General features: G+C 44.5%; 1 protein-coding gene across 5 annotated transcripts; it reads left to right on the forward strand.

The window, feature by feature from the left end:
- The first annotated feature begins 951 nt into the window (after nucleotides 1-951).
- Nucleotides 952-24,798, forward strand: hycc1 (hyccin PI4KA lipid kinase complex subunit 1). 5 transcript variants are annotated; one of them, XM_064983214.1, is made up of 13 exons: nucleotides 952-1,133; nucleotides 5,184-5,268; nucleotides 6,851-6,952; nucleotides 7,169-7,351; nucleotides 7,652-7,732; nucleotides 7,897-8,012; nucleotides 8,141-8,236; nucleotides 14,573-14,689; nucleotides 16,796-16,883; nucleotides 17,160-17,266; nucleotides 19,025-19,083; nucleotides 21,204-21,503; nucleotides 22,249-22,380. In XM_064983214.1, exons 2-12 carry the CDS (start codon nucleotides 5,218-5,220, stop codon nucleotides 21,482-21,484), a joined length of 1,281 nt encoding a protein of 426 aa, XP_064839286.1. In that variant the 5' UTR covers nucleotides 952-1,133; nucleotides 5,184-5,217; the 3' UTR covers nucleotides 21,485-21,503; nucleotides 22,249-22,380. The 5 variants fall into 5 exon arrangements, with proteins under 5 accessions (XP_064839286.1, XP_064839282.1, XP_064839285.1 ...); XM_064983210.1 differs by lacking the exon at nucleotides 21,204-21,503 and having other exon boundaries at nucleotides 22,249-24,798; XM_064983213.1 differs by having other exon boundaries at nucleotides 21,204-22,341.
- The last annotated feature ends 418 nt before the right edge of the window (nucleotides 24,799-25,216 follow it).

Raw genomic sequence — 25,216 nt, forward strand, 5'->3', positions numbered from 1 at the left:
GCAATTAGGGTTAAATACCTTGGCCAAGGGCACATCAACATATGTTTCACCCAGTTGGCTTGGGGATTCAAACCAGTGACCCTGACCCAACGCTCTTAACCAATAGGCTACCTGCCGACAACGCAACATGGAGTGCCTGGACACAGCCCTTAGCTGTGGTATCCCATATATCACAAACCCCTGACGTAATTAAAATTAATGTTTTGTATATGGTCTGATATAGACGGATGTCAGCCAATCAGAATTCAGGGCTCGACCACCCAGTTTATCATTATTTTTACAGACCTACCATAACATTTTTATATAATGGAACCGGCAGTAATAACCATGTACATACCATTTATAATCCAGCATATTATAAATACATACCCTTTAAAGAGTTGACAACATAGCTGCTACTCTCTGTTATTATCTATGCATAGCCACATTAATAACCCTACCTGCATGTACATAATTACCTCAATTACCCCGACACTGGTGCCCACATATTGACTCTGAACCGGTACCCACTGTATATAGCCCCGCTATTGTTATTTACTACTGCTCCTTAATTGTTTGTTTTTCTTATCTGTTACTTTTTTGTATTTTTCTTTAAGTAAGCATTTCACTGTAAGGTCTACTACACCGGTTGTATTCGGCGCATGTGACAAATAAAAATAGATTTGATTTCATATGGAACATAGTATACTTTCCTTTTTAAAATCACGTATCAAAGTTTCATTTAAAAGTTAAAACTATAAAATATGATGGCTAAAACACAAAGGTCATAAATCATATAACTATGACCATGGCCAGACTGTCAAACAGCGATGACAGCGACAATCTACCCTATTTGTAAAAAATTATTATGTCCCGCCCCTACATCAAATTTAATTGGTCGCTATTTCTGAAGGCGCGGTTCTTACTTTTTATACTGCTTAGCCATTGGCTTACCATTCCTGTCATTCCGAATTAGTCCTTCTCGAGTTCACTCTAGTGTTGGAGAGTGGTGGGAGTAAATGAAAATGGAGGTTTTGATGTTGATTAATGATTTAGCTTGCTAGTGTCTTTATGGAGTAATTGATATCTACCCATTTCCTCGGACGGAACAATAGTGGACTTGGAGACAAAGGAAATCTCGAGATAGCATGATAGTAAGTAAACAAACAACTTTCCAGCCAGCTCGTTCGTTCGTCTTTTTGGAGAGCGCTTTCTGCATGCACATTTTCAGTTTGAAACCTGGCCGATTCGGCTAGAGATTATGTCGAGCTCGGAAGCATATAAATTAGCTAGATCTGCTGCTAGCGAACTCACACAAAGTAATTTGCGAGAATAGTTAAATTAGCTACAGTTTGTATGTAGCGAGCTTGTGTATAGCTGTCGACCAGACATGCGAAGCTGTGTGAAAGGTGAAGGATCTTGCTCGCTAGCATCTAGCTAGCCAACTGACAGGCGTGAAGTGAAACTCTCACAATTAGCAGCAAATTAGGTCCGTCACTACGTTGGCCAGCATGCTAGCTATCAGGTTTAACTGTCATTGGCCTGACAAGCCCAGGACAGGTAGCTTCCTTAGCCAGAAGGCTGTCAAAAAGTTTGTCCCTCAGCTCGTCTTCTGGTTAGCTTGCTAGCAAGTACCCATAGTCTAATGTCAAGCAGTATCCTTTTCAGTCGGTCAGTGGTTTAGTCTCCACATTATGTAGCTAAATGATGATGGCAAGGATGATGTTTATAGTGATGGTCTAACTACTGCTTAGGGTTTCTGCCGGTGGATATTGTGGCTGTACGCTGATCAATAGTCCTGTAGGATCGATCAGTGGTGGGCACTACATAGACATAGGTGTGGGTGTGTACCCTATACTTAGTCTTCAGCCAGGTGTCTGTGTTCGCTCTGTCAAGCATGTTTGATTAAAATCCTGTGTTTCATTATCAATGTTGCTGTGTGTGTGTGTGTGTGTGTGTGTGTGTGTGTGTGTGTGTGTGTGTGCTCTCTCTGCCCTGCCTGTCGGGCAGGTTGAGTAATGCATTGTTCAGATTTTTGCAATAGCTGACATGTGACGCAGCTTTCCTCAGTAAAGCCCTGGAGACTGGCGAGAAACACGGCTCTAATGCAGTGGAACCTCTGTAGGATGGTACAAACATGCACACACAGTCCCTCTGCTATACATAATGATAGAACAGTTTGCCAAACAGCAGTATGAGGAGCTCTCTGTAAATATGATCAGGGCCGAGCCTATAGTTACCTGAGACAGAGGGGGATGAAGAAAGAGGGAGAGAGAACAGGAGTGCAGGCTGCTATAAGAAGATTCCAGCCTGTCCACTTTCTCTCTCAGAACCCACAGCTATCAGACCACACACACAGACCTACTAATTAGAGTTAGGCACACTACTGCTGCTGGCAGAGAAACTACTGCGGGGGAAGGGGGGGGGGGGTGCAGATTCTGCAGAATCGGGTGATTGAGCGATGAGGAGAGGAAGTAAGAGGTTAGGAAAGCGGGGGCATTATTTCCAAAGGAGAGGGAGATCTGCTAGGATTGTGTGTGTACTCATGTGAGTGAGTATGAGGATAATGCAGACTATTTTCAGGACATTCCTTCACCTCATTTGGGCTCCAGCGCTCTTTCTTTATCGCTCCTCTGTTTCCTCTAGGGCATGGCACAATTATATGACTGCCGTGTGTGTGTTTTACCCCGTAACACAGGAAAAAGCGGCTCGGGCAGCTTTTTCTTCTATCCTCCAAGCTCTCCAAAACAGGGTTTTCTGATTGGCCCATTCACTTCCTGGCTTTTGCTCCGGTCTGATAACATGCCAGAGCAGCCCTTGGCTTGCCCTGTCCATTTTTCACTTGTTCACTTCTTTGATTCATAAGGAATAAGACGTGTAAGAAATATGGTGGAAACTTGCTTTGAACACGGCTAGCCCTTGCTTACACCAACCCATTGTTTTTAAATGTGTGGGGAGGAGTGCATTCTTTGAGAGAAAGCACAGAGAATTGGGACACATCATAGTGTGAGTAGGCCTATGTATTGGAAAGAGATGTCATAGTGAGTGAGTTGTCTAGGAGGAGTGGGTGGATGTGTCTGTTCTGTGTGCGTTGGTATACAGTCTTGCGATAAAAGATCTCCTACTGACAGCGCAGTAAGTAGTGTGTTGTGTAATAGCATTGATTCAGAATAGCTTGTTCTCCAGTTAGCCAGTGTAAGAGTATGTGATCGGCTGTGCTGTCTGTTAGCTTGTTTCTGATAGGCTGTGTTTATAGGACAAGTTTGATGGTATTGGTGCTGTGATTGATAGATGGAGAAGAAACTACTACTGTGGACATAGCATCCACCTGGAGTGTGTGTGGCTGGCCTATTGATGTTAAAGGTTGTTTGTTTGGCTGCAACTCTTGTTTGGGCTTCCTGTACCTCTCGGACCACACACACACAGAGAAGATTAGAAGTGTAAACTAGCAGAGGAATGTGTTGTTTAAATAGAGAGGATTATGAGGAAAGGCTGCCTGTTTTAAGCTCTGTGGTAATAACCTAGAGGTCAGTGTGTGTGTGTGTGTGTGTGTGACCGTGAATGGAGTCTTTGTGATTGCAGTTATATCCGGTTGGCAGGCTCTCTGAAACAGGTTTTGTGAAACATGGAGGTGAATATTAGAATACACACACACACGCTCACGTTCCTGTTTGGTGTTGGGCAATATTGACCAGCCGCCTCGCAACACTCCACTGTCTCCACCTATACTAACAAAAATAAAAACGCAACAATTTCAAACATTTGTACTGAGTTACAGTTCATAATGAGGAAATCAGTCAATTTAAATAAATGTATTTATCCCTAATCTATGGATTTCACATGACTGGGAGTATAGATATGCATCTGTTGTCATAGAAAATGGGCCTCACAATGGGCCTTAGGATTTTGTTACAGTATTTTTGTGCATTAACCTTTCCATTTGTAAAATGCAATTGTGTTCATTGTCCTCTCAATAACCATAACTCCACGACCACCATGGGGCACTCTGTTTGTTTACAACGTTGACATCAGCAAACGGCTCGCCCACACGACGCCGTTCATATGGTCTGTGGTTGTGAGGTCGGTTGGACATACTGCTAAAGTGACATTGGAGGCGGCATATGGTAGAGAAATGAACATGAAATTATTTGACAACAGCTCTGGTGGACATTCCTCCAGTCAACATGCCAATTGCACGCTCCTTTAACTTGAGACATCTGTTCCATTGTGTTGTGACAAAACTGCACATTGTAATGATCATACTGTTTAATCAGCTTCTTGATATGCCACACCTGTCAAGTGGATGGATTTATCTTGGCAAAGGGGAAATGCTCACTAACAGTGATGTAAACCAATTTGTGCACAACATTTGAGAGAAATAAGCTTTTTGTGTGTATGGAACATTTCTGTGATAATTTATTTCAGCTCATGAAACATGGGAGCAGCACTACATGCTGCTTTAGCTCGGTGATCCCCCGGTACCATGGTCAACGTTTGGTCATTATGTCTTCTAGTCTAGTAGGCCAGATCTGAGCTCATGGAAACACACTGTAGATGGATGATATTTGCATGATTCATCTAGCTCTGTTTATACCATACGAGGAGCTGTGTGTGTGTGCGTGACTTTGTGTGTAGTCTTGTGGAACCAGACCAATGTGTTGTGTTTGTGTGACATCATGTGAATGTAAATAATCTTAAGAAATAGTTGAAGAAATAATAATTCCAATCTGAGCACATGTTCCTGCATGAGAGTTTGGTCTCTCTCACCCCCTCTCTTTCTCATTCTCTTCCCCTCTCTTTCTCACTCTCTTCCCCCCTCTTTCTCACGGTGTGTGGACATGGGCCATCTCCTCTCCTTGCACCCACTTCTCACGACACACACACCACACAGAATTAGTGCTGTACTTCATTGTCTTGAACAAACATATCAAATCCATGAGGGGAGAAATGGATGGGGGAGTGGGGGCTTAGCACTGTTTTCCTCCCTATCTCTCTCACACACACTCTTATGTAACTGCGGGAGAGCCTGAAGTAACATTATAAGGCGAGAGCGAGGGAGAGTGCTGTTGATAGTGAGAGAGGTGTGAAACAGCAGAGATTGTGTGAAGCTGTAACTAAGGGAGAGTGAGGGAAAGAGAGATGGATTTTGTATTGTGTGTCTGTCTTAGTTAGAGTACTAACAACAGTCTCTCTTTGCTTCCCAGGTAGAGGTGTGTCCACAACAGCAGATGAGGGAAGATGTTGGCTATGGACCAAGGAGTGGTGGAGGAGTGGCTGTCAGAGTTTAAGGTGTGTGTCTGTCAGTCAGGTTTTCCATTAGCCGGTAAGCTTTTACCCCCCCAAGCCCATAAATAAAAAATAATGACTGTTAGTCTATTCATTGATGGAAATACCAGTCGCTGGAAATGCATTTGACCGGTCTTATCGGTTTCTTGGTCCATTTGCAAAATTTTGTGGAATTAAATTGGTGCGTGTGTATTTTCGTTGGTCATTACGTGTCTTATTTATCACACGCAAAGCAAACGGATACAGAGCCTGTATATGAGCGGAAAATCAGCGCGATAGCTGCTGCTACAGCTGATCACACAGCTCGTTCGTTGTTAATAGGGTAAAGCATGCTTTTATAAGCCCAATCATTACACAACAATTGGAAAAGCCACCGCGTCTTTAAAACAGTTTTGATGTCGCCAATTTAAAAATATATACTTTTTTTATTTCTCAACTGGTAATTGAAGCTTGCTTCCCATTTGCTATTCAAGTACATAGAAAATGATAGGCAGGCTTTAATCCATCACACACCGCTTTACAATGAGCTGGAGGCAGTATGCATTTTGAAAACATATTCTTAATTGTTTGAAAGCTGAACATTTAACGTCATATTATGAGGCCTGTCTTACCTTGTTTCAAAGCAGCCTGGCCTAAAGCATATTATAAACACTTCCATATGCCATTGAAACCAGTAACTATTGGTTTTCAAATCAATTTTCTTTCATTGTCCTGTAGCCAAACTTCCATCCTCGTCATATTAGCAACCAATGCTAGTTGCATCTTTAGATCTCCCCTTTTTCGACATTTGTAAATTATATTTTCGTCTGTCATATGAAACTGCTGATGTGCGGTGTGCTTTTGACAACTGTTATCCCGCTAATTGCATTATGCAACGAACATTTGCGCTTAGCATACTGCCTTGTGTGCATTGCTGAGCTTCTACTGTGAAGAAATAATAGTTAATCAACATTTTTATGCTAAATGTTCTGATCTGTTGCATCAGCCTCTTTTTAAAGATGTTTTGGTGAAGTCTCGGCAAAATGGTTGTGTAAATTTTGGGATACATCGTCCTAGAATCTGTGTGGAATAGGCTATTTCTTTCTCGCACAGAACGACAAGCTGACCAATAGAATAGGTCAACTTTTCTACTATGGGTGATAGGCTAGTGATTTTGCTGTTCGTTACTCGTCTTGTTGGCTGAGGAAAAGTACATCTTTAAAGTATGCATCAGAATTCGGTAAGAAGGAAGCATGCTGTTGCATCCTCGAGTTGCATGTTCTGTTAAGATGCATTACCATAATCTAAGTGTGAGTTCTGTCATTCTGAACACCGTGGGTGGTCGCCCTAGTGGGTTATGCACCCAATGAATATGGGTCCAGAAAATTAAATTCTGCCTGTCCGCTGTCTGCCGCCACATTTTCTTCACGGAAACCTTGGTGTGTTTGTGTGTTAGGGGAGTGCCTGTCTCCTCATCAGTGTTCACTGTATCTCTGTCTGTCAGCACACACACACACGTAGATGTGTGGGCTTAGTACACACATAGGTACCTGTTATTTCAAGGTTGCTCCAGGTACAGAGTGTTGATCTGTGTGATTGTGTACAGACCCTTCCTGACAGTGCAGTGTCCAGCTATGCAGCGTCTCTGAAGGAGAAAGGCTCCCTGGTCCCAGCGCTCTACAAAGTCATCAGGGAGAACTACAGTGATGTATGTACTACACACATACAACATTAATGCAAACACTGATACAATCCGTTTCCACTAGCATTGCTACATTCTGCAAAAATGCTCACCAGGAGCTTCTGGACTTTGCTAAATATCCAGCTAATGAAACACTAACAACCTAGGTATTTAACAGAACTAAGTTAAAATTTCAAAAAGTGAACCCTCCCTCAAATCCTCTCCTCTATATCTATCTTCTAGTTGTTAGAGCCAGTGTGTCACCAGTTGTTTGAGTTCTATCGTAGCGGAGAGCCACGGCTGCAGCGGTTTGTTCTCCAGTTCCTCCCTGAGCTGCTCTGGTCCCTCCTCCTGGCTCCGTCTGCAGCCAGGGACCCACATACCTCTGGCTGTATAGAGGCCCTGCTACTGGGGATATATAATCTGGTGAGATACACACACACATTCTAACACACACTTTCAGGAGGGTGTTGGGGGGTTAGCAATTAGAGCTTTCTCTCTCTCGCTCTTGTTCTCGCTGTCTGTCTCAGAATAGCAGAGTAGGTCAGCTGTCATTCAGCATCCTGTCACCGCTATTACTCATCCTGACATTAACAGCTCTGACATCGCCAAACAGGCCTTTACACACAGACAGACACCACTGAGACACTGCTTCGCTTTAAGGTGTACTCTTTAAAATAGCTTTTATTTCCCTCGCCCACACACTGACATTCTCTCTCTCTGTAGGAGATTGTAGATAAGGACGGACAGAGTAAAGTCCTTTCTTTCACTGTCCCCTCCCTCTCCAAACCCTCAGTCTACCACGAGGTAAGTACACCTTTCAAGTCAGTCTTTCTCTATGAACATGGTATTTGGATGGGGTTGGCTAACTATTAAATCCTCCCTATATGAAATAGTTTATAATCCATGACCATCTTTAAATAACTTTTTATAGATCAAGTTAGTAATATGAATAAACCCTTCCCCCCCAGCCCTCCACCATTGGCTCCCTGGCGTTGACGGAAGGGGCTCTAGCTAATCATGGGCTGCGTAGAGTGGTGTACAGCGGGCCTCACCTACAGAGAGAAACCTTCACGGCTCAGAACAGGTCAGACAGAGTTATGGTTGAATTGGAGCTGGGCTGCAGTGTGATATATTTGTTTTATGGCAATTTGGCTGAAGTGCTTTAGATCTTGGTTTGTGTTAACGTTGCTGTGTGTGTGTGTGTGTGTGTAGGTTCGAGGTGCTGACCTTCCTGCTGCTGTGTTACAATGCAGCTCTCAGCTACATGACCTCTTCATCTCTGCAGTCCCTCTGCCAGCTCAGCTCCAGGTAACACACACACACACGCGCTCCCCTGCCAGCATCCGCTTATTTGATCCTCTTAAAGACTTTAGTGGAGAACTGGGCCAAGATACTACCACTTTCCCTGAGAGCTTAGGACACACACACACACACACACACACAAGCTCTCTGTCTGAGGAGTTGTTAATCTGCTGGCAGTGGTTGAGCATTAGTGTGATGAACACTGAGCTAAAGAGAGACAGAGAGGTGATCAGCTCACTGCAGTTCTACTCTTTGCCTTAGAGCAGGAATTCCAAAACTGGGGTACGTTTAATGCCATCAGGGTACGGCAAATAAAAATGTGATTCACATTTGGTTGAGTTTATTTTATTTTTTTGTCACCCGAGTAGCCTCGTTTCACCGACAACAATAAAATGAAACTATCTAGTGTTCAGCAAAATAACAACACAAAGTCAAACACAGGTAGCCTAATAATGAACATCTAATCACATTAACCGTTACTCTCTCATGGGAAATCCACTAACGGTCCGTATGTAGCCAAACGCAGCTGCTGCTCATGTTTGTATCTGTACTGATGGTGCAAAAGCCATGACAGGGAGACATAGTGGAGTGGTAACGTGCGTGTAAGCAGTTGCTCCCGACATCACTTGGGTACACTGCAGCATCCACCGAGAGGCTCTTGGGCACACTGCAGCATCCACCGAGAGGCTCTTGGGTACACTGCAGCATCCACCGAGAGGCTCTTGGGTACACTGCAGCATCCACCGAGAGGCTCTTGGGTACACTGCAGCATCCACCGAGAGGCTCTTGGGTACACTGCAGCATCCACCGAGAGGCTCTTGGGTACACTGCAGCATCCACCGAGAGGCTCTTACTGCCAAAGGAATGCCTGACAGCTTGAAATACATTTTGGACACAACAGTGAAAATGGTTAACTTTGTTAAAGCAAGGCCCCTGAACTCTCGTGTATTTTCTGCACTATGCAATGATATGGGCAGCGACCATGTAACACTTTTAAAACAAGCGTGCTGGTTATCAAGGGGCAAAGTATTGACACATTTTTTTGAATTGAGAAACGATCTTAAAGTTTTCTTTACTGACCATCATTTTCACTTGTCTGTTTGCATGATGACGAGTTCCTCACAAACTGGCCAATCTGGGTGATGTTTTTTCTTGCCTGAATGATCTGAATCTAGGATTACAGTGACTCTCAACTATATTCAATGTGAGGGACAAAATTGAGGCTATGATTAAGAAGTTTGAGCTCTTTTCTGTCTGCATTAACAAGGACAACACACAGGTCTTTCCATCAATGTTTGATTTTTTTGTGTGCAAATTAACTCAAGCTTATGGACAATGTCAAATGTGATATAGTGAAGCTCCTGATTGAGATGGGTCCGCAATTACGCAGGTACTTTCCCGAAACGGACAACTGGATTCGTTATCCCTTTCATGTCCTGCCTCCAGTCCACTTACCGATATCTGAACAAGAGAGTCTCATTGAAATTGCAACAAGCGGTTCTGTGAAAATGTAATTGAATCAGAAGCTACTGTCAGATTTCTGGATAGGGCTGCGCTTCCGCTCATTAGACACTGATGCCATTTGCAACCACGTACCTGTGTGAGAGTGGATTCTCCACCTTCACTAGCATAAACACTAAATACAGGCACAGATTGTGTGCGGACAATGATTTAAGACTGAGACTCTCTCCAATGCAACCCAACATTGCAGAGTTATGTGAATCCTTTCAAGCACACCCTTCTCATTAACCTGTGGTGAGTTATTCACAATTTTTGATGAACAAATAAGGTTTTACATTTACATTACATTTACATTTAAGTCATTTAGCAGACGCTCTTATCCAGAGCGACTTACAAATTGGTGAATTCACCTTCTGACATCCAGTGGAACAGCCACTTTACAATAGTGCATCTAAATCGTTTAAGGGGGGGGGGGGTGAGAAGGATTACTTATCATATCCTAGGTATTCCTTGAAGAGGTGGGGTTTCAGGTGTATCCGGAAGGTGGTGATTGACTCCGCTGTCCTGGCGTCGTGAGGGAGTTTGTTCCACCATTGGGGGGCCAGAGCAGCGAACAGTTTTGACTGGGCTGAGCGGGAACTGTACTTCCTCAGTGGTAGGGAGGCGAGCAGGCCAGAGGTGGATGAACGCAGTGCCCTTGTTTGGGTGTAGGGCCTGATCAGAGCGTGGAGGTACTGCGGTGCCGTCCCCCTCACAGCTCCGTAGGCAAGCACCATGGTCTTGTAGCGGATGCGAGCTTCAACTGGAAGCCAGTGGAGAGAGCGGAGGAGCGGGGTGACGTGAGAGAACTTGGGAAGGTTGAACACCAGACGGGCTGCGGCGTTCTGGATGAGTTGTAGGGGTTTAATGGCACAGGCAGGGAGCCCAGCCAACAGCGAGTTGCAGTAATCCAGACGGGAGATGACAAGTGCCTGGATTAGGACCTGCGCCGCTTCCTGTGTGAGGCAGGGTCGTACTCTGCGGATGTTGTAGAGCATGAACCTACAGGAACGGGCCACCGCCATGATGTTGGTTGAGAACGACAGGGTGTTTTCCAGGATCACGCCAAGGTTCTTAGCGCTCTGGGAGGAGGACACAATGGAGTTGTCAACCGTGATGGCGAGATCATGGAACGGGCAGTCCTTCCCCGGGAGGAAGAGCAGCTCCGTCTTGCCGAGGTTCAGCTTGAGGTGGTGATCCGTCATCCACACTGATATGTCTGCCAGACATGCAGAGATGCGATTCGCCACCTGGTCATCAGAAGGGGGAAAGGAGAAGATTAATTGTGTGTCGTCTGCATAGCAATGATAGGAGAGACCATGTGAGGTTATGACAGAGCCAAGTGACTTGGTGTATAGCGAGAATAGGAGAGGGCCTAGAACAGAGCCCTGGGGGACACCAGTGGTGAGAGCGCGTGGCGAGGAGACAGATTCTCGCCACGCCACCTGGTAGGAGCGACCTGTCAGGTAGGACGCAATCCAAGCGTGGGCCGCGCCGGAGATGCCCAACTCGGAGAGGGTGGAGAGGAGGATCTGATGGTTCACAGTATCGAAGGCAGCCGATAGGTCTAGAAGGATGAGAGCAGAGGAGAGAGAGTTAGCTTTAGCAGTGCGGAGCGCCTCCGTGATACAGAGAAGAGCAGTCTCAGTTGAATGACTAGTCTTGAAACCTGACTGATTTGGATCAAGAAGGTCATTCTGAGAGAGATAGCGGGAGAGCTGGCCAAGGACGGCACGTTCAAGAGTTTTGGAGAGAAAAGAAAGAAGGGATACTGGTCTGTAGTTGTTGACATCGGAGGGATCGAGTGTAGGTTTTTTCAGAAGGGGTGCAACTCTCGCTCTCTTGAAGACGGAAGGGACGTAGCCAGCGGTCAGGGATGAGTTGATGAGCGGGGTGAGGTAAGGGAGAAGGTCTCCGGAAATGGTCTGGAGAAGAGAGGAGGGGATAGGGTCAAGCGGGCAGGTTGTTGGGCGGCCGGCCGTCACAAGAAGCGAGATTTCATCTGGAGAGAGAGGGGAGAAAGAGGTCAGAGCACAGGGTAGGGCAGTGTGAGCAGAACCAGCGGTGTCGTTTGACTTAGCAAACGAGGATCGGATGTCGTCGACCTTCTTTTCAAAATGGTTGACGAAGTCATCTGCAGAGAGGGAGGAGGGGGGAGGGGGAGGAGGATTCAGGAGGGAGGAGAAGGTGGCAAAGAGCTTCCTAGGGTTAGAGGCAGATGCTTGGAATTTAGAGTGGTAGAAAGTGGCTTTAGCAGCAGAGACAGAGGAGGAAAATGTAGAGAGGAGGGAGTGAAAGGATGCCAGGTCCGCAGGGAGGCGAGTTTTCCTCCATTTCCGCTCGGCTGCCCGGAGCTCTGTTCTGTGAGCTCGCAATGAGTCGTCGAGCCACGGAGGGGAGGACCGAGCCGGCCTGGAGGATAGGGGACATAGAGAGTCAAAGGATGCAGAAAGGGAAGAGAGGAGGGTTGAGGAGGCAGAATCAGGAGATAGGTTGGAGAAGGTATGAGCAGAGGGAAGAGATGATAGGATGGAAGAGGAGAGAGTAGCGGGGGAGAGAGAGCGAAGGTTGGGACGGTGCGATACCATCCGAGTAGGGGCAGTGTGGGAAGTGTTGGATGAGAGCGAGAGGGAAAAGGATACAAGGTAGTGGTTGGAGACTTGGAGGGGAGTTGCAATGAGGTTAGTGGAAGAACAGCATCTAGTAAAGATGAGGTCGAGCGTATTGCCTGCCTTGTGAGTAGGGGGGAAGGTGAGAGGGTGAGGTCAAAAGAGGAGAGGAGTGGAAAGAAGGAGGCAGAGAGGAATGAGTCAAAGGTAGACGTGGGGAGGTTAAAGTCGCCCAGGACTGTGAGAGGTGAGCCGTCCTCAGGAAAGGAGCTTATCAAGGCATCAAGCTCATTGATGAACTCTCCGAGGGAACCTGGAGGGCGATAAATGATAAGGATGTTAAGCTTGAAAGGGCTGGTAACTGTGACAGCATGGAATTCAAAGGAGGCGATAGACAGATGGGTAAGGGGAGAAAGAGAGAATGACCACTTGGGAGAGATGAGGATCCCGGTGCCACCACCCCGCTGACCAGAAGCTCTCGGGGTGTGCGAGAACACGTGGGCGGACGAAGAGAGAGCAGTAGGAGTAGCAGTGTTATCTGTGGTGATCCATGTTTCCGTCAGTGCCAAGAAGTCGAGGGACTGGAGGGAGGCATAGGCTGAGATGAACTCTGCCTTGTTGGCTGCAGATCGGCAGTTCCAGAGGCTACCGGAGACCTGGAACTCCACGTGGGTCGTGCGCGCTGGGACCACCAGATTAGGGTGGCCGCGGCCACGCGGTGTGGAGCGTTTGTATGGTCTGTGCAGAGAGGAGAGAACAGGGATAGATAGACACATAGTTGGCAGGCTACAGAAGAGGCTACGCTAATGCAAAGGAGATTGGAATGACAAGTGGACTACACGTCTCGAATGTTCAGAAAGTTAAGCTTACGTAGCAAGAATCTTATTGACTAAAATGATTGAAATGATACAGTACTGCTGGAGTAGGCTAGCTGGCAGTGGCTGCGTTGTTGACTTTGTAGGCTAGCTGGTAGTGGCTGCGATGTTGACACTACACTAATCAAGTCGTTCCGTCGAGTGTAATAGTTTCTACAGTGCTGCTATTCGGGGGCTAGCTGGCTAGCTAGCAGTGTTGATTGCGTTACGTTAAAAGAACGACAATAGCTGGCTAGCTAACCTAGAAAATCGCTCTAGACTACACAATTGTCTTAGATACAAAGACGGCTATGTAGCTAGCTAGCTACGATCAAACAAATCAAACCGTTGTACTGTAATGAAGTGAAATGAAAATGTGATACTACCTGTGGAGCGAAGCGGAATGTTGACCGGGTAGTTGAAGTTCTATTCGGTAGAGGTTGGCTAGCTGTTGGCTAGCTAGCTAGCAGTATCTCCTACGTTAAGGACGACAAATAGCTGGCTAGCTAACCTCGGTAAATTAAGATAATCACTCTAAGTCTACACACTCTAAACTACACAATTATCTTGGATACGAAGACAGCAAAGACAACTATGTAGCTAGCTAACACTACACTAATCGAGTCGTTCAGTTGAGTGTAATAGTTTCTACAGTGCTGGTGGACAGTGGACGTTAGCTAGCTGCTTAGCTAGCTGCTGGGCAGATAGCAGTGTAGACTACGTTAGGACGACGAAATACGATAATTACGCAATTATCTTTGATACAAAGACGGCTATGTAGCTAGCTAAGAAGAAATTGCTAAGATTAGACAAATCAAACCGTTGTACTATAATGAAATGTAATGAAAATGTAATGAAAAGTTATACTACCTGCGGACCGAAGTGTAGATGCGACCGCTCGCTCCAACCCGGAACCGGAAGTTTTATCTGTAAGATGGCTAAATAAAGAGCAAAAATATTGTATTTTTTTTTTGTGCCCTGGTCCTATAAGAGCTCTGTCACTTCCCATGAGCCGGCTTGTGACAACTTATACTCATTCTTGTGTTTAATAAATGTATCGTGGTGTGTGGCAGGCTTACAATGATGGCAAAAAAACATTTGAGAGTGCGCTGACCCTGGTGCTGGAGAGGGTATGCAGCTAGAGGTTGAATGTTTGAAGGGGTACGGGACTATAAAACGTTTGAACCACTGATCTAGAGGAATCTGGCTGCTTGAAGAAACACAACAGTATATTATGGATGGCATGGATTTTTCAAATCATCCTGGTCTTTTATAAAGAAACTCTCGAAGCTTGTCATTTGTGTTCTAGTTGGTGGCTGTATTCTCTGTACTGTGATTGGTTGAATTACGGTATTCTCTGCTGTTTGATTGGTCTACAGGGTGTGTATCTGTGGTTACCCGCGGCAACAGCTAAGGAGGTATAAAGGCATCAGCTCTCGTCTGACCGTCACCTCTGAGTTCCTGGTCCAACTCATCACTGGGATACATTACGCACTGTGAGAAAACACACACATTATCCCTAACCTCTAACCATGAAACCAGCCTCCTTCACTCACGCTGCCAAACATACCATCGTAAAACTGGCTATCCTACCTATCCCTGACTTCGGCGATGTCATTTACATGCAGTAAATGCAGTCTATCACAGTGCCATCTGTTTTTGTCACCAAAGCTCCATATACTACCCATCACTGCGACCTGTATGCTCTCATTGGCTGGCCCTCGCTACATATTTGTCTCCAGACCCACTGGCTCCAGGTCATCTAAGTTTTTGCTAGGTAAAGCCCCGCCTTATCTCAGCTCACTGGTCACCATACCAACACCCACCCGTAGCAGTCGCTCCAGCAGGTATATTTCACTGATCATCCCCAAAGCCAACACCCCCTTTGGATGCCTTTCCTTCCAGTTCTCTGCTGCCAATGACTGAAACGAATTGCAAATATCACTGAAGCTGGAGACTTATACAGTGGGGCAAAAAAGTATTTAGTCAGCCACCAGTTGTGGAAGGTCTCCCACTTAAAAAGATGAGGCCTGTAATTTTCACCATAGGTACACTTCAACTATGACACACAAAATGAGAAAGAAAAATCCAGAAAATCACATTGTAGGATTTTTAATGAATTTATTTGGAAAATATGGTGGAAAATAAGTATTTGGTCAATAACAAAAGTTTATCTCAATACTTTGTTATATACCCTTTGTTTGCAATGACAGAGGTCAAACGTTTTCTGTAAGTCTTCACAAGGTTTTCACACACTGTTGCTGGTATTTTGGCCCATTCCTCCATGCAGATCTCCTCTAGAGCAGTGATGTTTGGGGGCTGTTGCTGGGCAACACGGACTTTCAACTCCCTCAAAAGATTTTCTATGGGGTTGAGACTGGGTAGGCCACTCCAGTACCTTGAAATGCTTCTTACGAAGCCACTCCTTTGTTGCCCGGGCGGTGTGTTTGGGATCATTGTCATGCTGAAAGACCCAGCCACGTTTCATCTTCAATGCCCTTGCTGATGGTAGGCTTTGTTACTTTGGTCCCAGCTCTCTGCAGGTCATTCACTAGGTCCCCCTGTGTGGTTCTGGGATTTTTGCTCACCGTTCTTGTGATCATTTTGACCCCACGGGGTGAGAGCTTGCGTGGAGCCCCAGATCGAGGGAGATTATCAGTGATCTTGTATGTCTTCCATTTCCTAATAATTGCTCCCACATTTGATTTCTTCAAACCAAGCTGCTTATCTATTGCAGATTCAGTCTTCCCAGCCTGGTGCAGGTCTACAATTTGGTTTCTGGTGTCCTTTTGACAGCTCTTTGGTCTTGGCCATAGTGGAGTTTGGAGTGTGACAGTTTGAGGTTGTGGACAACTGTCTTTTATACTGATAACAAGTTCAAACAGGTGCCATTAATACAGGTAACGAGTGGAGGACAGAGGAGCCTCTTAAAGAAGTTGTTACAGGTCTGTGAGAGCCAGAAATCTCGCTTGTTTGTAGGTGACCAAATACTTATTTTCCACCATAATTTGCAAATAAATTCATAAAAAAAATAATACAATGTGATTTTCTGGATTCTCATTTTGTCTGTCATAGTTGAAGTGTACCTGTGATGAAAATTACAGGCCCCTCATCTTTTTAAGTGGGAGAACTTGCACAATTGGTGGCTGACTAAATACTTTTTTGCCCCACTATCTCCCTCACCAACTTTAAGCATCGGCTGTCAGAGCAGCTCACTGCAGCTGTACACAGCACAACTACCTACCTCATCCCATATTTGTTTTTATTTACTTTTTTGCTCTTTTACACCAGTATTTCTACTTGCACATTCTCATCTGCACATCTATCACTCCAGTGTTAATTTGCTAAATTGTAATGACTTTTTATTGCCTTACCTCCTTACTTCATTTGCACACACTGTATGTATATAGACTTTTTCTATTATATTATTGACTGTACGTTTGTTTATTCCGTGTGTGTAACTCTGTGACGCACTGGTTTGCTTTATCTTGGCCAGATTGCAGTTGTAAATGAGAACTTGTTCGCAACATGCCTACCTGGTTAAATAAAATAAATAAAATAAACCCTGCGAACGAGAGGGTTGATTAGTTTGTGTGTTCCAGGTGTAATGGGGAGATGGACCTGGGTTCCAAGGCACTGGATGATGTTCTGTATCGAGCTCAGCTAGAACTGTACCCTGAAGCTCTACTGGTGGGTGACATCACACACAAACATACACACACACACACACACACACACACACACACACACACACACAGGTGTGTGCCAGGACACCGACCTCTCCCATGTCACCAGAGGGTGTGTGTGTGGTGCCTGTAATCCCAGTGTTAAAACATTGAGATGTTAATCTATAATCCTGAAGGCTGCTTCATCAAACCTCAGGCAGCGGTTCTTCAACAGTACCGTAGACACACACAGAGCATCCTGTGGTTGTTGTCAGTACTTAACATTGTGTGTGTTATTTAGGTGGGTAATGCCATCAAGTCGTCCCAACAGTGTGCTGCGCTGAAGTCTGGTGCTAGTAAGGAAGGAGCTCGCAGCATTCAGGTGGAGATCACTCCTACTTCCTCTAGGTAAGTATGTACTCTATCTACACAGTATATTTCCTCTAGGTATGTGCAGTGCCTTCAGAAAGTATTCATACCCCTTGACTTGTTCCACATTTGTGTTACAGCCTGCCTTCAAAATGGATTAAATTGTTTATTTTTCTCACGCATCTACACACAATATCACATAACGAAAAAGTTTTATTTTTTGGGGATGAAAGTGAAATACAGATATCTAGTTTATACTGAACAAAAATATAAATGCAACATGCAAGAAATTACAATATTTTACTGAGTTACAGTTCATATAAGGAAATAAGTAAGTTGGAATAAATTAATTCGGACCGACTCCATGCATTACACATGACTGGGAATACAGATATGCATCTGTTCCTCACAGATACATAAAAAATAAATGGGCCTCGGGATCTTGTCACGGTATCTCTGTGCGCTAAAATTGCCATCAATAAAATGCAATTGTTTGTTGCCCATAGCTTCTACCGTAACTCCACCCCCACCATGGGGCACTCTGTTCACAACTTTGACATCAGCAAACCACTCACCCACACGATGCCATATACGTAGTCTGTGGTTGGGAGGCTAGTTGGACGTACTACAAAACATTATGTTCTCAGGCAACAGCTGTGGTGGGCACAAGGTGCTGTGATGATCATGCTGTTTCATCAACTTCTTGACATGCCACACCAGTCAGGTGGATTCATTATCTTGGCAAAGGGGAAATGCTCACTAACAGGGATGTAAACAAATGTTATTTTCATTTCAGCTCATAAGACATGGACCAACACTTGTGTTTTTATATTTTTGTTCAGTGTACGTAAGTTTTCACACCTGAGTCAATAATTTGTAGAAACACCTTTGGCAGCGATTTACAGCTGTGAGTCTTTCTGGGTAAGTCTCTTAAAAGTGTTCCACACCTGGATTGTGCAACATTTGTCCATTATTCTTTTCAAAATTCATTAAGCTATGTCAAATTGGTTGTTGATCATTGCTAGACAGCCATTTTCTGGTCTTGCCATAGATTTTTGAAGTAGATTTAAGTCAAACATGTAAATCGGCCATTGTGTGTAGATCAGAGACAGACATTTTTTCTTCTTCTATTTAATCCATTTTAAATTCCGACTAACACAACAATGTGGAATAAGTCAAGGGATGTGAATACTTTCTGAAGGCTCTGTATGTGTATATAATATATCCACACAGTATACTTCCTCCAGGTACATTTTTATTTATTTCACCTTTATTTAACCAGGTAGGCTAGTTGAGAACAAGTTCTCATTTACAACTGCGACCTGGTCAATTTAAAGCTAAGCAGTGCGACAGAGTTACACATGGAATAAACAAACATACAATCAATAGTATATATACAGTGTGTGCAAATGAGGTAGGATAAGAGAGGTAAGGCAATAAATAGGCCATAGTCGCAAAATAATTACAATGCAGCAATTAAACAGTGGAGTGATAGACGTGCAGAAGATGATTATGCATGTAGAGACACTGGGGTGCAAAGGAGCTAAATAGAATACAGTATAGACAGTATCCATTTTGATCTAGAGTCATAGGTTCATAGATTGATCGTTATTTATTTTAGTGGAAAATTGTCTTTTGTATTTTCACGTTGCACTCTTAACAGTTTAATGTGAACATAAGATCTTGGTTTGTAGACATGTTTTTGATGGATGATTTTTGATAAACTGCATTTTATATTGATTTTCTTGTTTACCTCTTTTGAACTACTAATAATTGAATGTGAATTCCCTCCTGTAGGATTTCACGGAATGCGGTCACGTCACTCTCTATCAGAGGACACCGCTGGAAACGCCATGGTAAGGCTCTGACGCACGGACGGACGGTTTACAAACTCTCTAACCGAGAGTCAGTAGGGTATCTGGCCTGTTATCTGTAGCTAGTGATTATAGACATTAGGCTGTCTGTCTGCAATAAGAGGTTCTCAGTTCCAGACCCTTCCCACTCACCCATCTCTACTCTCTGCCGGAGTTCAGCATGCCATGGGTTCTACGCATCAGGACGTTGATTTAGCTTCTTGTCATTCACTACAGCTCTGCTCATCTGTCTTCTCTAGACATTATCACTGTCTGTACATGTTACCTAGACACGTTATTACATTGAATGTTTACACATGATCACTGCCTCGTCTGTTTTAATAGTTTACTGTATGCATTATTATTCATGCATGTACAGTTTAAGTCGGAAGTTTACATACACCTTACATACACCAAATACATTTAAAATCAGTTTTTCACAATTCCTGACATTTCATCCTAGTAAAAATTCCCTGTCTTAGGTTAGTAAGGATCACCACTTTATTTTAAGAATGTGAAATGTCAGAATAATAGTAGAGTGACTTATTTCAGCGTGTATTTCTTTCATCACATTCCCAGTGGGTCAGAAGTTTACATACACTCAATTAGTATTTGGTAGCATTGCCTTTAAATTGTTTAACTTGGGTCAAACGTTTCGGGTGGCCTTCCACAAGCGTCCCACAATAAGTTGGGTGAATTTTGGCCCATTCCTCCTGACAGAGCTGGTGTAACTGAGTCAGGTTTGTAGACCTCCTTGCTCCCACATGCTTTTTCAGTTCTGCCCACAAATGTTCTTTAGGATTGAGGTCAGGGCTTTATGATGGCCACTCCAATACCTTGACTTTGTGACAAAATGGCTTAAGGACAACAACTTTGGAAGTCGCTTGGGGTCGTTGTCCATTTGAAAGACCCATTTGTGACCAAGCTTTAGCTTCCTGACTGATGTCTTGAGATATTGCTTCAATATATCCACAAAAGGTTCCTACCTCATGATGCCATCTATATTGTGAAGTGCACCATCCCCTCCTGCAGCAAAGCACCCCCACAGCATGATGCTGCCACCCCCGTGCTTCAAGGTTGGGATGATGTTCTTCAGCTTGCAAGCGTTCCCCTTTTTCCTCAACATAACGATGGTCATTATGGCCAAACTGTTCTATTGTTTCATCAGACCAGAGGACATTTCTCCAAAAAGTATGATCTTTGTCCCCATGTGTAGTTGCGAACCGTAGTCAGGCTTTTTTTGGCGCAGTAGCTTCTTCCTTGCTGAGCGGCCTTTCAGGTTATGTCGATATAGGACTCGTTTTACAGTGGATATAGATACTTTTGTACCGGTTTCCTCCAGCAGCTTCACAAGGTTGTTTGCTGCTGTTCTGTGATTGATTTGCACTTTTTGCACCAAAGTACGTTCATCTCTAGGAGACAGAACGCATCTCCTTCCTGAGCGGTATGATGGCTGCGTGGTCCCATGGTGTTTATACTTGTGTACTATTGTTTGTACAGATGAACGTGGTACCTACAGGTGTTTGGAAATTGCTCCCAAGGATGAACCAGACTTGTGGAGGTCTACAATTATTTTTCTGAGGTCTTGGCTGATTTCTTTTGATTTTCCCATGATGTCAAGCAAAGAGGCACTTAGTTTGAAGGTAGGCCTTGAAATACATCCACAGGTACACCTCCAATTGACTCAAATTATGTCAATTAGCCTATCAGAAGCTTCTAAAGCCATGACATCATTTTCTGGAATTTTCCAAGCTGTTTAAAACACAGTCAACTTAGTGTATGTAACCTTCTGACCCACTGGAATTGTAACACAGTGAAATAATCTGTCTGTAAACAATTGTTGGAAAATTTATGATGCTCAAAGTCCTGACCATCTTCCTGAAACTATAGTTTGTTTAACAAGAAATTGGTGGAGTGGTTGAAAAATGAGTTTTAATGACTCCAACCTAAGTGTATGTCAACTTCCGACTTCAACTGTACAATGTCACTGTCTGCACTGTGTGATCATCATGATTTTGTCTAGGATTTTTTTTGCCATCACATTTATTTTACTGTCTGTGTGTCTCTTATCTGTGTCTTCGTGTGTGTGTGTTTTATATCTGTCTCCATCTCCATGACCCCAGAGTCCCAGGAGGTCAGTGTAGATGGTGACCCGGTGACCCCCGGAGGTCAAGGGTCATCCATCCCAGAGATCAGTGTGACGATGCCCAACGGAGACTCTCTACGACCCCGCGACCCCCGACCTTTTACCCAGTCCGAGCCTGAGCCGCTGGGGTCAGCCTCAGAGGTCAGCCCCACCCACGACCCCAGTCCTAGGGGTCAGGAGGTCAGGAGGCAGAAGTCTGTGAGGCGATTGGTGGACGAGAGTTCTGGGCCCTCCTCTGCAGGAAGGGCCCAGTACTAAGACCCTCCCCATTCCCGGGGTAACCTAAGTAACAGTGTGGAGGCGTGGTCTTCTCTAAGCATGACGGTTGATTGGTTGGCTGACTAACTTTCGCCGCACTGCGTTGCCTCCTGACATGTTCTCCGATTTACTCAGTTTGAGAGATCCCTTCCTCCTCATCACTCACTCCATCCATTTTCTCTCTCTCTGTGTGTGTGTGTGTGTGTGTGTGTGGCGGGAGGGTGGAGGTATTTTGGTCTCTAAAACGCCTAGCTCCAACACATCCCTGGGTTGCCGGGGGAGACAGACTGCTTTCTCCTGATTGGTTAGTTGCAGCAGCTGAGGACAATAGGCAGCTCTGGATTGGTCATTAGTCTCTTCCCCAGTATTTATTTTGTTTTAATTTCAGTATGTATATCAGTTCAGTGTGTCTGAAGGACCTGCCTATCTGTCTGTCTGCTGGTATAAGATTGTAGATTGCAGTCAGATGTGAGTTGTTAGTCATGTGTTTTGTGTGTGTGTGTGGTTGGTTGGTATGTGTGTTGCTTTCTACAACTCCTGCTGCCCAGACCTCTGCCTGTTGCTGTTCTCAGATAACTACTAACTGTTGATACTTGATAAGTTAACTAATCATAGCACCACTAACTGTAGTACAGCTGAATGGCAACCATGTAAATAGGTGTCTTTACTCAGGGTCAGCACCAGCCCACTGTCCTGTCCTGTAGCCTGCTCTACTATTCTGTCTGTCATTTAACGATAACTAATCCCTCTCACTATCTCTTTAGACGCAGTGGATTTGGGTTCCCCGGATGAGTTGATGGATATCTCTGAAGTTGACGAAGGGGTGTGGCCTACAGGAGGGGCTGGCCTGGACTCACTGACTCCACCTACCATCACTATCAGCAACAGCGTTACCCCTGGGGTGGGAGGGGCCAAGACAGGAAGCAGGAAGTGGCATCTAGGCGGACGGTTGCATAAGGAGAAGGAGGCTTGTCCTCCAGGGGGTCAGACCCTGGGCGAGAACCTGGATCTGTCAATCAAACGTCTGACGCTGACGTCCAGCCAATCGGTGCCCAAGGGGCCGAGCCATAGCGCACTGAGCAGCCTATCGCGTACAGCCAGCGCTGTGTTCTCACGCTCCTTTGAGGGAAACAACACCGGAGGAAACCGTGGCAACCCCGAGGTTGGCCGCTATTCGTGCAGTGGCAGCCTGCAGGAGGAGGAGTTAGGCTATCTAAGCCCCACCCCCAACCACAACCAGCGCTCGCCCAGCATCAGCGTGCACTTTAGGAGCGACCTGTGAACCCTGTCCTCTAACTCTTGAGCTCTCACCCCCATCTCAATCCTCTAACCCCATGCCCCTGTACCTGTGACCTGTATTCCCAGCCTGCCAGAAGGACTGGAACACATTCCCTCTTATCCCCATCCTTTCCTCACCATCCCCCTTTCTTTCCTATACATACCATTCTTCATCTCTTTCTCTTCTTCTTCAGTAGGACAGCTGCCCCCTCTAGAAACTGGCTTCTCCCCTACCCTTCCTCTCTCTCCAAAGCAAGTCCATCCCTCCGCCCTGGAACTACAGAACCACCAGACAGATCTGCAGACTGTTTTCTGAGAGGGTTTGGAAATTGAGTATTTAAGACTCTTGTTTGACTTGTTTGGCTTTCTGTACATCCCTCCCGACCACGTCCCCATCACCGGGCAAGTACGGTGTTTGTGAGCTTGTGTGTGTGGGAGCTTGCATGTGAGTGTGAATGCAATAAAGTGTTGGCAACAGTTGTTAGAATAAAGGTTGCTGATTGCTGCAATGAACAAGGTGTGATACTCCCAAAAATAAAATGAAAATAAATATAGTCTCTAGTGAAACTTTTTTTTTTTTTTTTTTTTTTTTTTTTTCAGATGCCCTCTCTTTCCCCTCACCGTACTTATCATGCACTAGGCCCAAGTGTCTAGGGTTTGATCGAACCCTAACACAATGTGACCTCCACACTCCCAATTGCCATAGCAAATATTTATTCATCCAGTCTGAATAATTCTGCATTCCACAAAAATGATTAAATGACAGACCACAAAAATGATAAACCAAAAAGAATCATTAGTCTTTCATGTTCACATGTGAAGAGTATTGATTGATGTCATCCTACTAGAAGCAAAATTTATCTCTCTGTAGTTTTCTCCCAGGTCTGATCAACAAACAAGCTGATTGGGGTCATTTATGTTTCTGATTAATAAATTGATTGGGGATGGGTTTGTTAAGTTTGTATGATAATGTATAAACTGTTTGTATGATGTAAACGGTGGAATTTTCCTATGACTGAGAGACTTGGGTTTTTAAATCTAGATGCAACAATATATCAAAAGCAGTGGGGCGCCTACCTGCTTACGGTATTGATATGCATAAGCAGAAAGTCACCCTGTTGTCAATGCTGATGTCATATTGCTACGTTTACCTTTAACTGTGGTGTTCTATGTACGACAGACAGTGTTTAGAAATGTGGTATATTCCTACGAGAGGGAGGGAGGGAGAGCCAGTTGTTGTTTGAGCCGTATTGAATCTCCTCAGTGTTAAAGAACAAGAAGAATCCAACCCAAACCTGCACGATACATGCCTGACTCCCAAACCACACCACCACCAAACCGAACACACCCCTATACCTAGGAGTAGTGGTTATAGGGGCGAGGGAACATTGGTATGCTTATACAAGCTAGGGAATAGGTTTATTTGAGTTGGTTTGGGATTAGGCCTGTAAACTGTCCTCTCCTCCAAACTCTTTCTACTCTGAAGTGTCAGTACAGTAATGTTGTTTGGTTGATCTTTATTGAGTGATTGGTTGATTTAACTTATTATATATATTTTTTATGTTAACATGAACTTGACTGTGTTTGTCTGTTCTCTGGTTCATCATCACCTGCTTTATAACATAACGGAAATTGAGGATACAGACAAAGAACACGCTCCCTTTGAGGAGAGGCGCACTGGCTGAACATTTTAAGTCAACGATGGCACGACAGTCACACTCCATTTGGTGGCAATGAAGTTCACTGTGGTGCAGACGGAGAGAAGAGTATCGGGTGTAGGTCATGTGTTACTGAACATCTGAATGCAGAATAAAGTCTGCCCTACTGGAACCTTTGTTCTAGAACCAGTGTTCTAGATCTGTTTTTATATTCATACGGTGGAACAATAACAATCATGTATTCTGTTGCTTTATGGAATGTCATGAATCTGTACATATTGTTGTTCGACTTCAGTTGTTGGTTTGGCCTTTCTGTCTGAAGATAACGCTCTGCTAGAGCTACTCTCTGAGAATAAAATTGTTCTATATTTCACTATATGCCTGACCCTGTTCTTCATCATACACACATTTATTTTACTCTCCTTGTGAGGACCAAATAATTTATTCACATTCAAAATCCGATTTTCCTTAACCTAACCGTAATTTTAACTCTAAAACAGCCTTTGTCCTCTTCCCACGTGTCTGAATTGTCCTTGTTTTACTGTCCTTGTGAGAACACAAGGATTGTTTTTGCTTTTACTGTCATCCTAACATGATGGCCAAGCTCTCGATCCAAAACATCTGAGTGAAAGTATGCAACCATCTGTGTATTTATGACCATTTTAGGCGTAATGTTGATTTAAGTATGAGTTTGCTACGGTTGGCGCAGATTAACATTTCCTATTGCGTCCACAAAGTGGCGCTCGTCATATATCTGATATCTGATTGAATCAACTATCGCAAAAAAATCTAAACC

This window comes from Oncorhynchus masou, chromosome 13 (assembly GCF_036934945.1).
Source record: "Oncorhynchus masou masou isolate Uvic2021 chromosome 13, UVic_Omas_1.1, whole genome shotgun sequence".
NCBI classification, from domain to species: domain Eukaryota; kingdom Metazoa; phylum Chordata; class Actinopteri; order Salmoniformes; family Salmonidae; genus Oncorhynchus; species Oncorhynchus masou.